The sequence below is a fragment of the Rhinolophus ferrumequinum genome, chromosome 13, assembly GCF_004115265.2.
Source record: "Rhinolophus ferrumequinum isolate MPI-CBG mRhiFer1 chromosome 13, mRhiFer1_v1.p, whole genome shotgun sequence".
In the NCBI taxonomy this organism is placed as follows: Eukaryota; Metazoa; Chordata; class Mammalia; order Chiroptera; family Rhinolophidae; genus Rhinolophus; species Rhinolophus ferrumequinum.
Genome location: NC_046296.1, coordinates 44,647,782 through 44,661,148, shown reverse-complemented (window position 1 = coordinate 44,661,148; position 13,367 = coordinate 44,647,782). Strand labels below are relative to the sequence as shown.

At 33.8% G+C, this 13,367-nt stretch overlaps 1 protein-coding gene across 5 annotated transcripts in view; it reads right to left on the bottom strand.

The window, feature by feature from the left end:
* The window catches only part of MAP4K3 (mitogen-activated protein kinase kinase kinase kinase 3), a 145,638-nt gene that overhangs the window by 44,758 nt on the left and 87,513 nt on the right, over positions 1 to 13,367 (bottom strand). For 3 of the 5 annotated variants that reach the window (XR_004424815.1, XM_033124664.1, XM_033124663.1), the window contains exons 9-15: positions 13,223 to 13,354; positions 12,960 to 13,022; positions 12,793 to 12,874; positions 12,585 to 12,695; positions 9,414 to 9,492; positions 5,496 to 5,554; positions 4,158 to 4,220 (exon numbers count right to left, since the gene is read on the bottom strand). Coding sequence is in view for 4 of the 5 variants with exons in the window: in XM_033124664.1 (XP_032980555.1) it covers positions 4,158 to 4,220; positions 5,496 to 5,554; positions 9,414 to 9,492; positions 12,585 to 12,695; positions 12,793 to 12,874; positions 12,960 to 13,022; positions 13,223 to 13,354 (589 nt within the window). In the remaining variant the exon portion in view is untranslated. The remainder of the gene's footprint in view (positions 1 to 4,157; positions 4,221 to 5,495; positions 5,555 to 9,413; positions 9,493 to 12,584; positions 12,696 to 12,792; positions 12,875 to 12,959; positions 13,023 to 13,222; positions 13,355 to 13,367) is intronic. The other 2 variants (XM_033124666.1, XM_033124665.1) reach the window with 1 other exon arrangement.

Genomic DNA, 13,367 nt, shown 5'->3' with positions numbered 1-13,367 from the left:
TATGACTACCTGATTTAAAAAAAGAAAATCACTTTATTTGTAGTAATGAAAATTGAGGTATAGTATTCGAAATTAATTTACAAAATCATAAAATGAATACACTTAGTACTTATAACAACCAGAAATCATTGATGACATGAAGCTTTTTGGGTAGCAGCAAGGTCTTTAAGTGGGTAAATGTTTTTTTCTGGGTTCTAAAAGGTTTAGGGCTGTCATCTTGGTGGCAACTGCCTACTAAGATGACATTTTGGGCTCATCTGGCTTCTAGTGGCCAGCAGTATGTATTTGTAAGAGCTGAAATCTTGTTTCTAGTGCCAAGGGTTTACGAAATTAGGGAGCGGAGATAACTATGAACAGGTCATATCCATCAGGATGTCTATTAAAAAAAAAAAAAAGAAAGAAACAACCACCTGCCTCCACCAGAAAATAATGCATGTTGATTGTGATATACACAAATTGGAACCTGTGCACACTACTAATGAAAACTGTAAAATGACGCAGCTGCTATGGAAAACTACAGCTATTCTCCAAATTATTTAACGTAGAATTATCATATGATCCAGCAATTCCCATTCCAGTTATGTACCCAAAAGAACTGAAAGCAGAGACTCGACAGATATCTGTATATCTATGTTCATAGCAGCATTATTCACAATAGTCAAAAGGTAAATGCAACTTGTGTCCATTAATGGATCAATGGATAAACAAAATGTGTTTTGTATATACAATGGAATATTACTCAGTCTTAAAAAGTAAATTCTGACACATGCTACAACATGGATGAATCTTGAAGATGTTATGCCAAGTAAAGTGAGCCAGTCACAAAAGGACAAATATGTTTACCTTTTTATATTTAAATATATAAGCATAGTTGATATACAATGTTATATTGGTTATATTAGTTTCAGGTGTACAATATGGTGATACGACATTTTTATACCTCACAATTTGATCACCCCAATGATTAATTCTAGTAATCATCGGTCACCATGCAAACTTATCACAATATTATTGACTATATTCCCTTTCCCCTTTTCACTCATCCCTCCCGCCTCCCTTCTAGTAACCACCCCTTTGGTCTCTGTTTCTATGGATTTGTTTTTGATTCCACATATAAGTGAAACCATATGGTATTTATCATTCTCTGTCTTATTTCATTTAGCATAATACCCTCTAGATCCATCCATGTTGTTGCAAACTGCAAGATTTTATTCTTTTTTATTGCTGCATAATATTCCATTGTGCAAGCGAGTGCACGTGCACACACACACACACACACACACACACCCACATCATCTTTATCCGTTCATCTATCAATGGACACCTAGGTTGCTTCCATACCTTGGCTACTGTAAACAACACTGCAATGAACAAAGGGGTGCATATATCACAAAAGAACAAATATTCCACTTTGATTCCAGTTATATAAGGTAACTAGAGTACAGAAAAATTCAGAGACAGAAAATAGAATGATGATTGCCATGGGCTGGGGAAAGGGGGGAGAACAGAAGCTATTGTTTAATGGCCAAAAAAGTTACAGTTTAGGAAGAGGAAAACATTCTGGAGATGGATAGGGTGATGGTTGCACAACCATACAAATGTACTTAATGCCACTGGACTATACCCCTAAAAATGGTTACAATGGTAAATTTAATGTTATGTATATTTTACCAAAATAAAAAAATAATTATAAACATATATGTTGATTAAAAGGAGATAGAGAGCACAAGCGCAAGCCCAATTGTTAGTGGAAACCAAAATATCGACAACGCTGGGTATGGGCAATACAGCACAGTGATTTGGGTTTGAATTCCTCAGACAGGTTGCTTAGGTCAAATCCCAGTTCTCTTACTTTTTCACTGGGTGATAAGACCAATTTCAGTTTCTTTGTACCTTCAATCCCCATCATTTGTAAAACAAGAATTATAATTTAATATATTTAAAGTGTTTTGAATAATGCCTGGTATATAAAAACTTACAGGTGTTAGCTTTTATTGTCATCAGAAGTGAGCTTTTTAAGGTTGATTTTATAAATGATAGGACCTGACAAATATTTCACTCATCCCTCTTTTGCCGGAACTATCTACAACTGTCCCTAAAGCCCACCTTTGTCACAAGATCCCCTGTCAACTCCTTCCTCTATCATAAGTAACTCATGGTTATTTGGAGTGGTATGGGGGTAGTTCTAGGGAACAGAGCCATGCTAACTTGAATTCAAGTCACTAGTTACAATTCAAGTTACTAATTCCATATAGCTACAGAAAAGAATACTTGGAACTCTAAAGTATTACGTTTCTGGTGTTGTAGTTGTCTTTTCTAGAAAATATTAAACTTTTGATTCTGTATTCTTTTATTTCCATAATAAATTTCACTAATTGTTATTTTGGCTACATGTCTAATTCTGAAGAAAGTTTCAATTCAGAAATCAGTGTTTTCTTCAGATATTGCTTCCCACTTGCTTCCTCAGATGGTTAATTCTCAAGCCTCATACTTTCTGGCCTATTTGGGCCGTATGATGCATCTTCCTTTCTTTTATGACACTACATCGTACTGATTTTTCAAGATTTTCATTTCTTTTCCCTTAACTTCCAGTGTTGGTTCTACCTTTGACTGAAACACACAGGCATCACCCATTGAGGTTACCAGTTTTCTACACTTTTTTTTTTTTTTTTACTTAGTCCTAGCTGGGGAAACCATGATACCTCATGGTTTCATCTATCATTTTCTCTTTGGTTAATCTTCCTCTTCTGAGTTAATCCTGTAATTCCGGTAGTAGTATGACTATTTAATAATTTCAGCTCTTTCTCTGCCATCTCTCAAAACTGTGATCTATGCCAATTATTGTTCCCACATTAATTCCTGTGAAACAGAAGAGGTATATAGATCCATTCTCTTCCTGAAGAACCCATAATGGTTCCAATATAATACTGACATCAGTCTTAGTCCCTCTCAGAAATCATTAATCCACATTAACCCAAAAACTTTTCTCCTTCTTTTGCCGGAACTATCTACAACTGTCCCTAAAGCCCACCTTTGTCACAAGATCCCCTGTCAACTCCTTCCTCTATCATAAGTAACTCATGGTTATTTGGAGTGGGGTACCTACATTATACGTGAGCCTCTCCTCACCAACAGTCACCACCTGGCAAAGTTTCGGCAATCCACTATTCACTATTTTGTTGCATGGCTAAGAGCTTCTGTGTGCAAGTATTTTCTGCACATCAAGACAGCAAACTTCCAGAAAAGAGTAATTATGTCTGAAATTTCTTTCATTTTTACAAATGTTATATGGCATATATTTAAGAATTTATGTAAAGAATCATTTAAACCATTCAGAATTGAAAGAGGCATGTTATTGAAACAGAGAGGAAGGAAAGAAAAGGAAAATTCTACTGAAATGGCAGAAAAGTGGAATCTAGGAGTGCATATGAAGGTAACTTAGGACCCTGGCCAGCTACAGAAGTAGAACTACTTATTTAATAGCAACTATTAAAAGTATTATTTATTTAATATTTACTAGTGTTAATGTCCCATCTTTTCTTACCTAATGATAAGACAGTCTTAATATTTATAATTTCAAGGAGGCTTTATAATCCAAATTTTGGCCTGAGAAAAGTGGTTATTATATAATGCTACAAAATTAAAATTTCATCTGAGACTGATTTCATTGTTAATTGGGGTGAATTATTTTTTAAATTACATATATATTATATGTGCAATATATAAATAGTTTTATATATGAATGGATATGTATATATACATATTTCCAGTTCATTAAAACAAGTCGCATTAAAACTGGACATTTTTATAAGGAAATATAATTTAAAAAACACATTTGGGTGAGAAAATTAAATGTTTTTCATAAAAAAGGAAAAATATTTTTATTATAATATCTTTGAGTAAATATATTTATTTAACTTGTTAGGGGAAAAAAATTGCTATAATCCTTAATAAAAAGGAAGCTTGCTAATCCTTAATAAAAAGGAAAAAAATTGCTATAATCCTTAATAAAAAGGAAGCTTGCTAAACGGCAGGAATTTATAAAACAATACTTAAATTAGTTCATTAAAATTGGACAAAATGTTTCATTAAAAGAAAAACCAAACAATTAAAACTAAAACAATGCTGACAAAGAAAAATCAGAAGATAAGAAATACCAGATTAGATCTTGCAGTGTAGTATATTTCTTCTGAACTGTCCAAAAAACCATCATTGTCGGGCTGTTTAGCAGAGACCAAGAAACCCAAGTTATTTACACTTAGACTAAAAGCCACAAATTCACAAAGGGAAACTTTCATACGTGAAGCAAGTCCTGCTAATGTAATTTTATTAAGGCAAAGGCAAAGTCAAATCATATTAAGGAGCATCTAAAAAAAGCAACATTGAAACAACTTTGCTCTATAATGCAGTTACTAAATTAGTAGAATTTAAATACATGCAATGCCAACTCAAAAAGAGAAACAGCAAATAAACTCAAACTGCCTTAACAAAATACAATTAGCATTTATAAACATCATGACTACTTTTTATTCTTAAACTTCTCCATTCTCTACATAAATATCAGGCTTTTAGTATTATAATATGATCAGTTAAAGAATTTTGCTTTAACATTCCTTTCCTCCATGCTGGTATACTGAATTATATTAACTCCAAAAGTTAAATGCTAAAGGTTCCCTTTGTATGCTTTTGGTCTATTGGGTTAAAATAAGAAGAAAGTTCCCACTTCTATCCTTATTACTTATTAACAGTTACTTTCTTCTCATTATTAAATAAAAAAGAAAAAATGTTAACATAATCTGGAGCTCTGGCAAAGTAATTTCATTAGGATTAATTCTGTTTGTTTTTTAAGTCTCATGTATTATTCTTCCATAGCATATTAAGATCTCAAATATTTGCAAAGCAGTTTACTTCTAAGACTGCACCTATTACCATATATCTAGAAAGGAGCATATAAAACATTAACAACAACAACAACAAAACAAAAAACGTTCATACAATTAGCAAGCTTTAAATGAATGACAAACTTGATCTAATATGTATGCCTAGTTTCTCCTCAGTTTTAGTACCCCAAATAGATGTGCCTCTACCCTAATGTTTAAAAAACTGGTTTACACTCTTAAAAGACTGCCCATAAATTTAGTGAGAAAATGTGCTTTTACTGGTCCTACATTTTAGTTTAAAGCCATGGCATTTATCCTAATAAACACGTACACGGAAAGCTGCTCAAAACCCGAACAACAAAAATGAAAAAAAATTAAAGGGACAGCATTAAAAACATTTAATCAGAGAACTTTTCTCCTAAGTAATTTTGAAAATATTCAATCTCAGCAACACAGATTTATTTATTCTGAATTTCAGAATTACCTACCTTTCTATTTCCCCAAAGCCTATTGAAAATATTAGTGACTAGCTTTTTAAGTCAGTTACAATATATCATAAAGACTAATTTAAAACATTTATTTTCAGTATTAACATTCCAAGACTACACTACTTACAAGTTCATGATGTGGTTCTGTCTCCTTCCTTAAGGGTGGATCAAATTTTACTTGGCCAACTAAAAAAGAAAAAAAGCAAAGCCATGATCTGTTTCTATATTCTTAATGACATAATAGTAAAAGTTATTCCATGGCAAAACACATTTAATTTTCCTAGCTACTATACATTAATCCCAATCCAAATATTTAAATAAAGAATCTGTTAGCCAGAAAAAGCCCAAGAAAGTCTAAGCTGTTAAAGCATAATCTGTTAATATATGCCTTTTCCACAGTAAAAAAGAAAAAGATAATTAGCAAAATTAGGTGTATGTTATAGTCAGCCTCTAACTTGCTACTTCATGGTGACCCAGCATAAAACAGACAATCTTAAGTGAGGACTCAGGTGGGCAGACAGCAATTGAGGCAGAGCATTTTTGAAGACAGCCTGTAAGATGCCTCTAATGATTCCTGTCTCCTCGCAATCCCAAACTTGTGTAGTCCCTTCCCACATCCCCTGGGTTGGTTTATGTGACCAAATAAATAGGGCAAAGTGATGGCATATCACTGCCGAGATAAGGCTTCCGTCATGGGCTCTCTCTATTGGATTACTGGCTCTGGGGCAGGTCGTGTTGTGAGCAGCCCTAAGCAGAGGCTATATGGCAAGGAACTGAAGCTTCAGACCAGCAGTATGTGAACAACCTCCGAAGCAAATCTTCCAGCACAGACAAGCTTTCAGAGGACTGCAGCCCAGGTAACACCTGACTGTAATGTCATGACAGACCCTGAGCCAGAACCACCCAGCTAAGTCGTCCTGGGTTCCTAACCCTCAAAATATGTGTGAAATAATAAATGTTTATTATTTTAAGCTGCTAAATTTGGGGATAATTTGTTATACAACAATAAATAGCTAATAGACTACTGTAACTAAAGTATAAACTAGCTAGAGCAGACATTAATTATGCTACATTCATCTTTTCCCTTGCTATTCTAATGTACTGAATGTTTCATCACCTTTACCTTTAATTTCTATATATCATTATATGCTTTTACAACCTGGGTAAAGCAATACCACGGAGATAAAAGCAGAGGCACAAATATAAAACATTAAAAAGAAGAAAAACAGACAGTCACAAATACATTACAGTTCTACCAGTAAGAGCTTCAGCCAAACAGCAATTCTCAACCAAGGTAGGGAAATGAGTGAAATTTCAAAGTACAATCACTTTTATAATTGTTTAGATTTTAGCTTAGTGTGTGATTGTGAATGTTAATACCAATTATAGGAGACTATGAGATCTGAATATTTAGTAATAAGAGACATAAGTAAAAAAGGTTGAGAAACACAGCCCTGTAAGATCACCTACTGAATGGCTCTCATCTATCATGTACACCTATCATCAAATAGCAAAATTAAAATTTGAATAAAGTTACATGAGGACAGTTTTGTGCATCCCTCTGCCTTGTGTTCCTGTCACATGTGAACATGGCTGTTTTCCTCACCAGACTGTCTCACCACTGAGTGCGGGGCACAGGGATGTTGTCTTAGAGTAACCCTCATAATAAGGACAGAACCCAACATTATCAATTGCTGATCCCTCATTAGCCATTATGGGTCAAAACTGACCCTACGATGGGAGACAAGAAGAGCCCCAGAATTATTTCTTCTCAAAGCATCTCTTTGCTTATCACATTTAACTGAAGGCAAGGGGACTTCCTAAAAGGGAAAGAGTAACATCTTTCTGCAAATGAGTCAGTTTTACATGTGTTGCCTAAACACCATTTAGTTTAATAAAGAGAAAACTTTGGTGGCATGGAAAGATACCACATAAGTATAAACATAAAACATTATCAAGAGAAACAAATATATATAATTACTAAAATAAATTACTTTTCCAAAGCCTGTCTTTATAGTCAGTAGCATTAGTACTGTATATATCACATCTCACATGAAATCACAAAAATCCTAAGAAAGCAGATATTAGAATATCGCATAAGATTTAAAAGCCTCACAAATTAAACCCACACATTATTAAAAGTAGTTTCAATCCTTTTGCTACCTCAACATACTAGAGGGATATGACAGCGACAATTTTCTTACTGAGAAACAGGAAAGAAGGGAAGATGTCTTTCACGTATTACCTGCTCCACTAAAAAGTGGGCAATATCAGAATTTCAGGAAAACTGGGGTATAGGAATCTAGTTTCAAATAGCATACACATGCCTATGCAGTTAGGAGTTGAGAATCACTCCTATTAGTAAGAAGTGATCCAGAAGTAACTGTACTTTGTAATAAAGGGCCTGAAAAATAAAATTTTTTAATAGAACCAGATAACAAGATAGAAAGTACTTTGAATTAGATTTTCAATAGTACCAAACACTAAATTTTCTAAATCAACTACAATCTCTAATCACCTTTTGTATTATTAAAGAAATGACAAAGACATCTTGCCATTACTTCTTGTATATTAAAAAAATAATAATGGGAAATGCTCATGTACTAAGGTTGCCATTTTCAGAAAACACTTTTGGGTGATATTAGCAAATTTAAATCACGTGGTTTCAGAGGGAGCTTTAAGAGTAATATTATATGGTCACACAATTTATCACTGGCAAACAAAGTACCAAATCCCAGCCCTGGGCTTTTTGTATATGCATCATGCTTTCTTTCAAGAGTTTCCTCCTTTTAAGAGTACCAGGACCAAACTGCCTAAGAACTTAATATAGAGTGTATGCACTACCATAAAACTTCAAAGGAAGGTTCACAGAGGATTTCCAGTTTAAAGGCCATGCAAGTGTGCTGAGCCAGTTTCTGAAAGGGAGCAGTGTTTGTGATAAACAAATAGGCTGGAAATCAAGAGATCCAGGGCTTGCTGTTAACTTAGCGTGTAACTCCATCCCACAGGCAAATCTATTCATCTCTTCATTTCCTTCTTTTTGTTTTATTAAATGGTAACAGTTCCTGACCCTTCTTACCTCACTTAGCTTTTAAGATGAAGAGACGGATTCGCCTTAGAGTATGGAAAGTATTATTATTATCATTACCAATCTAGCCAAAAATTGGGAACAGTTTCTTAACAGTAATTACCTTCAGTTACCATATTACCTAATTTCACTAAGGTCATTTTGGATTTCAGGTCCCTAAAAATAAATCTTCAGCTCCCAGAGAAGAGTTATCATAAGCCTGATTGCACTAAAACAGCATTCTAAGTCATGGGGAATTAAGCCTTCAAAGAAGAAAAAAAAGTTAAGGCACTATTATTCCAGAGATTCCTGTTGGCAGTTTATCACTGATAAGGTGACAATACTGGATCCCATGTGAATGAATCAGTGGTCTGTCTCAGGGAGCCCATAATTTGGTTGTCCATAAGAATTACCTAGAAAGCGATTTTAAAAGGTAGATTCCTGGGTTGACCCATAACCTGTTGAATCAGGATCTGTGGAAAAGTAAGGCCTGAGAATCCATTTTTAGATGTTCTCAGGTTACTCAGATGCTAGGCCAGTTTGCAGACCTCTATCTCTCCTTGATACTCAAAGTACAGCACTTGCACCATCAGCATCTACATAACCTGGGAGCTTGTTAAAAGTAAAGAACCCACCCCAGGTCTACTGAATCAGAAACTGCATTTAAACAAACTCTCACGGTGAGTTATACACACACAAAAGTTTAGGAAGCACTGCCTTGATTTATTCACTCCTGACTAGTTGAGGAATTTTGTACCTCTTCCCAAACAATAACAACATAAATACACCCGCACTCCCATCACCAAAAATTTCTTAGGAATAAAGAAAATGAAATTCTTACTGCCTTAAATTCTACCTTTAAAAGGGTCTAGCAAGAAAAACTACTTGGAAGAAAATTAAGCAAAAATATCGTAACAAAATTACAGCTTGAAATCCTATTTTTCAATGTTAAATTATGAACTGTGTATATGTACTTACAGTTTATCTCCGAGCGTGTTTTTTCTTCTCTAATGTTTCTACTTGTTGAGTGGATTCTATGTGGTACAGCAACAAGAGGCTAGGAAAGAACAAAATTAATGCCATGTGGCATTTCATAATCAAGCTACAGTTTGTTCCACAAAATTACCCAAATATGAAAGAGATACTTCATTTTATGTAAAAATGGGAACGAAACACAACTTTATGAATTTTTTTTTTTTTAAAAGGGGCCACTTTTTAAAAAAAGTTGGGACTTCTCATTCCTCAAACTGGGAGCTTCTCAAGATTAGGGATATATATTATCTATAGCAGGTTCCAGTAAATGTTGTCTGAGTTGAATACAAGTAACTATTAAAGATGTAATATTCAATAATTCAATAGCTGTTCAAGAGCTGGAGCTAGCTTTCCCTATTACAGAGGAGGAAACTGTAATTTAAAAAAATCTGCCTCAACTTTTTTTTTCCCTTCTGAAATAGAAACTACATGCGAACACAACATAAAAGTCGAACTTTCTTCCACAGTGTATGATGTATAATACATTTTTAAAACTACAGTAGAACTAATAGATGTGCCAAATATTTTCAAGAGTATTCAGCTTCCATACAGTATCACAGCAAGGGCTGATATACTAGTTACTCGTACATTCAAATTTTGACTGGCAACACAGCACTGAGCAATTACAAATCATTTGCAAATAATAAGATTATGAATTTCTCCGGGAAAAGCATTATCTTAAACTATGGTGAGAAGAAAATTTCCCCTCCTAACCTACAATTATAATACCAACAACCTATCTTAATAAGAAAGATGAATTTCTTTCTCTGCTACATGAGAAAGCTTCAGAAGAATCTTTATTCCAGATTCTGTATTTGGCTTATTATTTCTTCTCTTTGAACACCTTTTGAAAGGACTTCATAATTCAATATGACAAGTAAAAAGATGAGGTAAGAGATAAGAATGCAGCATTGAGTGCGCTGCAAGGATTCAGGGCGTCCTCATCTTGCAGTTTTGATATGCAGGAATTTCAGTTAGCAGGACTGAATTAAATTACAACAGTCCATGATAGAGTGATATATCTTTATAACATGGTTCAAATTTCAGTCACCAGCATATTAATTGCATATCATATAATAGTAATTGTATAATATTCAGTTTATTAATCTTATTAACATTCAATATATTAATTGTAACTGCATAAAGTACAAACTTCACTGCTAGCTCTTCAGTTCACAAATCACTATGTGAATAACAGATGCACTTCATGATCAGTGACTAATCACATCACTTCTTGCAAAGTCTGTGACTGGTCACTGAGCATCTGTTACTCACTTTCTGCACAAACAACAAAGTATGTAGTCGTGTTGCCTCCTTGTCTCGCAGTAATAATACACTTGTGACATTTTTACAAAAATTGGTAATTCAAAGTGGAAATTAGCCAACAAAGATAAAAGTGCTACAAAGAAATAAAAAGTGATAATCCTGGATAATGCTGGAAATGAAACTTGAATCAAACATAAATTGAGTTATAGAAGAAAACAGCTGCCTGTGAAAATGCTGACACTGCTGCTATTCGAGAAACTGTAGAAGAACTTAGTGAACTAAGTTCAGGTGAACTTATTAACATAAATGAAAGAAGTTGTGATAAAAAGGATGAAGATACACCAGAAGAAGTGGCACCCGCAAAACAAAACACCTCAAATCACAGGGATACTGAGATATTTCATGCACTGAAAGTGCCAAGGATAAAATGTTGGAAGCCAATCCAAACTTAGAAAGGATCATGACATTAATCAAAGTATAGAAAAGATACTTGCTCTGTGTCATAAAGTTATATGAAGAAACCCGGCACTGTGCAATCTACTCAATAAGTAGACTACTTGATAATTAAACAATCTATATAAGTTATTTTAACAAGAAAACAAAACACATTAATTTTCATTGGTTCTAATATTGTAAATTACAGTGTACTAAATAAATGAGTTTTACTCTTTTTTTCTTCCCTATACATTTAAAACGGACAGTAAGAGAGGTTTGAATGCTTTGACAAACATTTTCTAAGGCCACAAAACAATTATACTTTTCCCCATTGATTAAGAAGATTGCTTTGCAGGGTTTTCAGCTTACATGGTCATTTTTACAGCCCTGCACTACCATACAAATTTGAGGACTGCCTGTATATTAAATTATAGTAGAAGAGTTTAAAAACCTAAGTTTGTTAAAAACAAAATTAAGCAAACAAAAACCAATCTTTCCCTAGTATAATTATAAGGTCAACAATATATTTCTTGAAGTTTTACGTCTCCAAACTCCTTCCCAGACCTTTAACAAAAGGGCAGATAACTTATTTAATCACAGTTGTATAAAAATGACAAGCTAGAAAATAATGATGAATTGATAGAAAGGTTCTCTCTGATTTAAGACAATCTGCAACCATTTTCCTAAACACCGTGAGCTATAAATGCCTACAGCATCATCAATGAAATTTATACCATTTTAAGTACCTTCCATAAAGCCAGTCAAGTTACAGACCCAATAACAGAATTCTGCATGTCATATATAGGGAGTTTATCTTAGGTGCCACATTTATTAGCTGAGCTAGGAATGTTAAATATGCCAACAGAAGTAAGGCTTCCATTAATATCAATGCTTCCATAGTATTATAGTTATTTCATTCTCTAACAACTACACTGGTTCTTTTTTAAACATTTCCATAGTGGACAATGAGGGATTTAGTCACCAAAAAGTCAATCCTATACTTCCTACTAACCACTAATAATTCATGAAGTTGTAGAAGGATTCTTTCTGAGAAAATAACTGAATAGGAATTTTCAGTATATTCTAACATCTCGTTTAGGCCCTTCCCATTTACATTCTCTTTTACAGTAGACAATTTATTTAGCCCCTTCATCTAAAACAACTACAGTAATTTTCACAAGTAGATTAGATGATTCTGCCTTTGCCATGTTCAGACAATAGCCATCTATAACCAATAAGAAAAATCGAGCACATGACTTCCCTAGGAGAGACAAAGCCAGAAAGAGTTAATTTGCTCCCCGAATAGTTTCTTATTTAAACTAGTTTTATTTAAACCAGACCCAGAATTTTAAACAAACTGATTTTGAGATGTACATACATATATAATATATACTAGTTAGTAAAAACAGTTCCTACCTCAGGGTCATCATCATCAAAATCATGGTACGTGGAATGATCTGGATTATTCACTTTATCCAGGAGTTCAATTGCCAAAGATCGTGTCAAAGGTTGTGTGACAAATGGGTGCTATAAAAATAAAACAATATAGTATAGGACACTTACTAGAAATCTGATTGACATTTTATCTTGTGAAAAATGATGCAGTTCAGGGCAAAAGTAATACCTGTAATAACTTTTCAGCAGTCGGTCTTTTTTTTGGATTTTTGGTAAGTGCCATTTTCACAAAATGATGAAAACTATTTGACCTAAGAAATTTTAAAAATTAGTATTTTAAATCTCAATTATTTTTTTGCTTATGACTATAAAAGTAAATAACACAAAAATACTTACCACTTCATTTTATCCTTTAGTTTAGGAGGCTGAAAATTGCTTTTTGTCATTAGAAACAATGCTCTGAAAAATCAACAATAAATCATTATACTGATTTATAAGCATTATAAGATTTCATATTTAATATATAATGTAAATTCTATTACTATTATTCCCAAATAAAGGAAAGCAAGACTAAGATTATTTGTTCATGACATAATAAATAATACTGGGGAGGAAAACCTTCATTTAAACATAGGATTCTTCAACTATGACCCACTGACCTCATCGGATGTAAGTCAAACATAGGAGGCTGAAGCTCAGCAAGTTCTATGGCAGTGATCCCCACTGCCCAAAGATCACAGAGCTGATTGTATCCACCTTTCCTCTCAACGGCTGCGACTTCTGGAGCCATCCTGCAGGAAATAT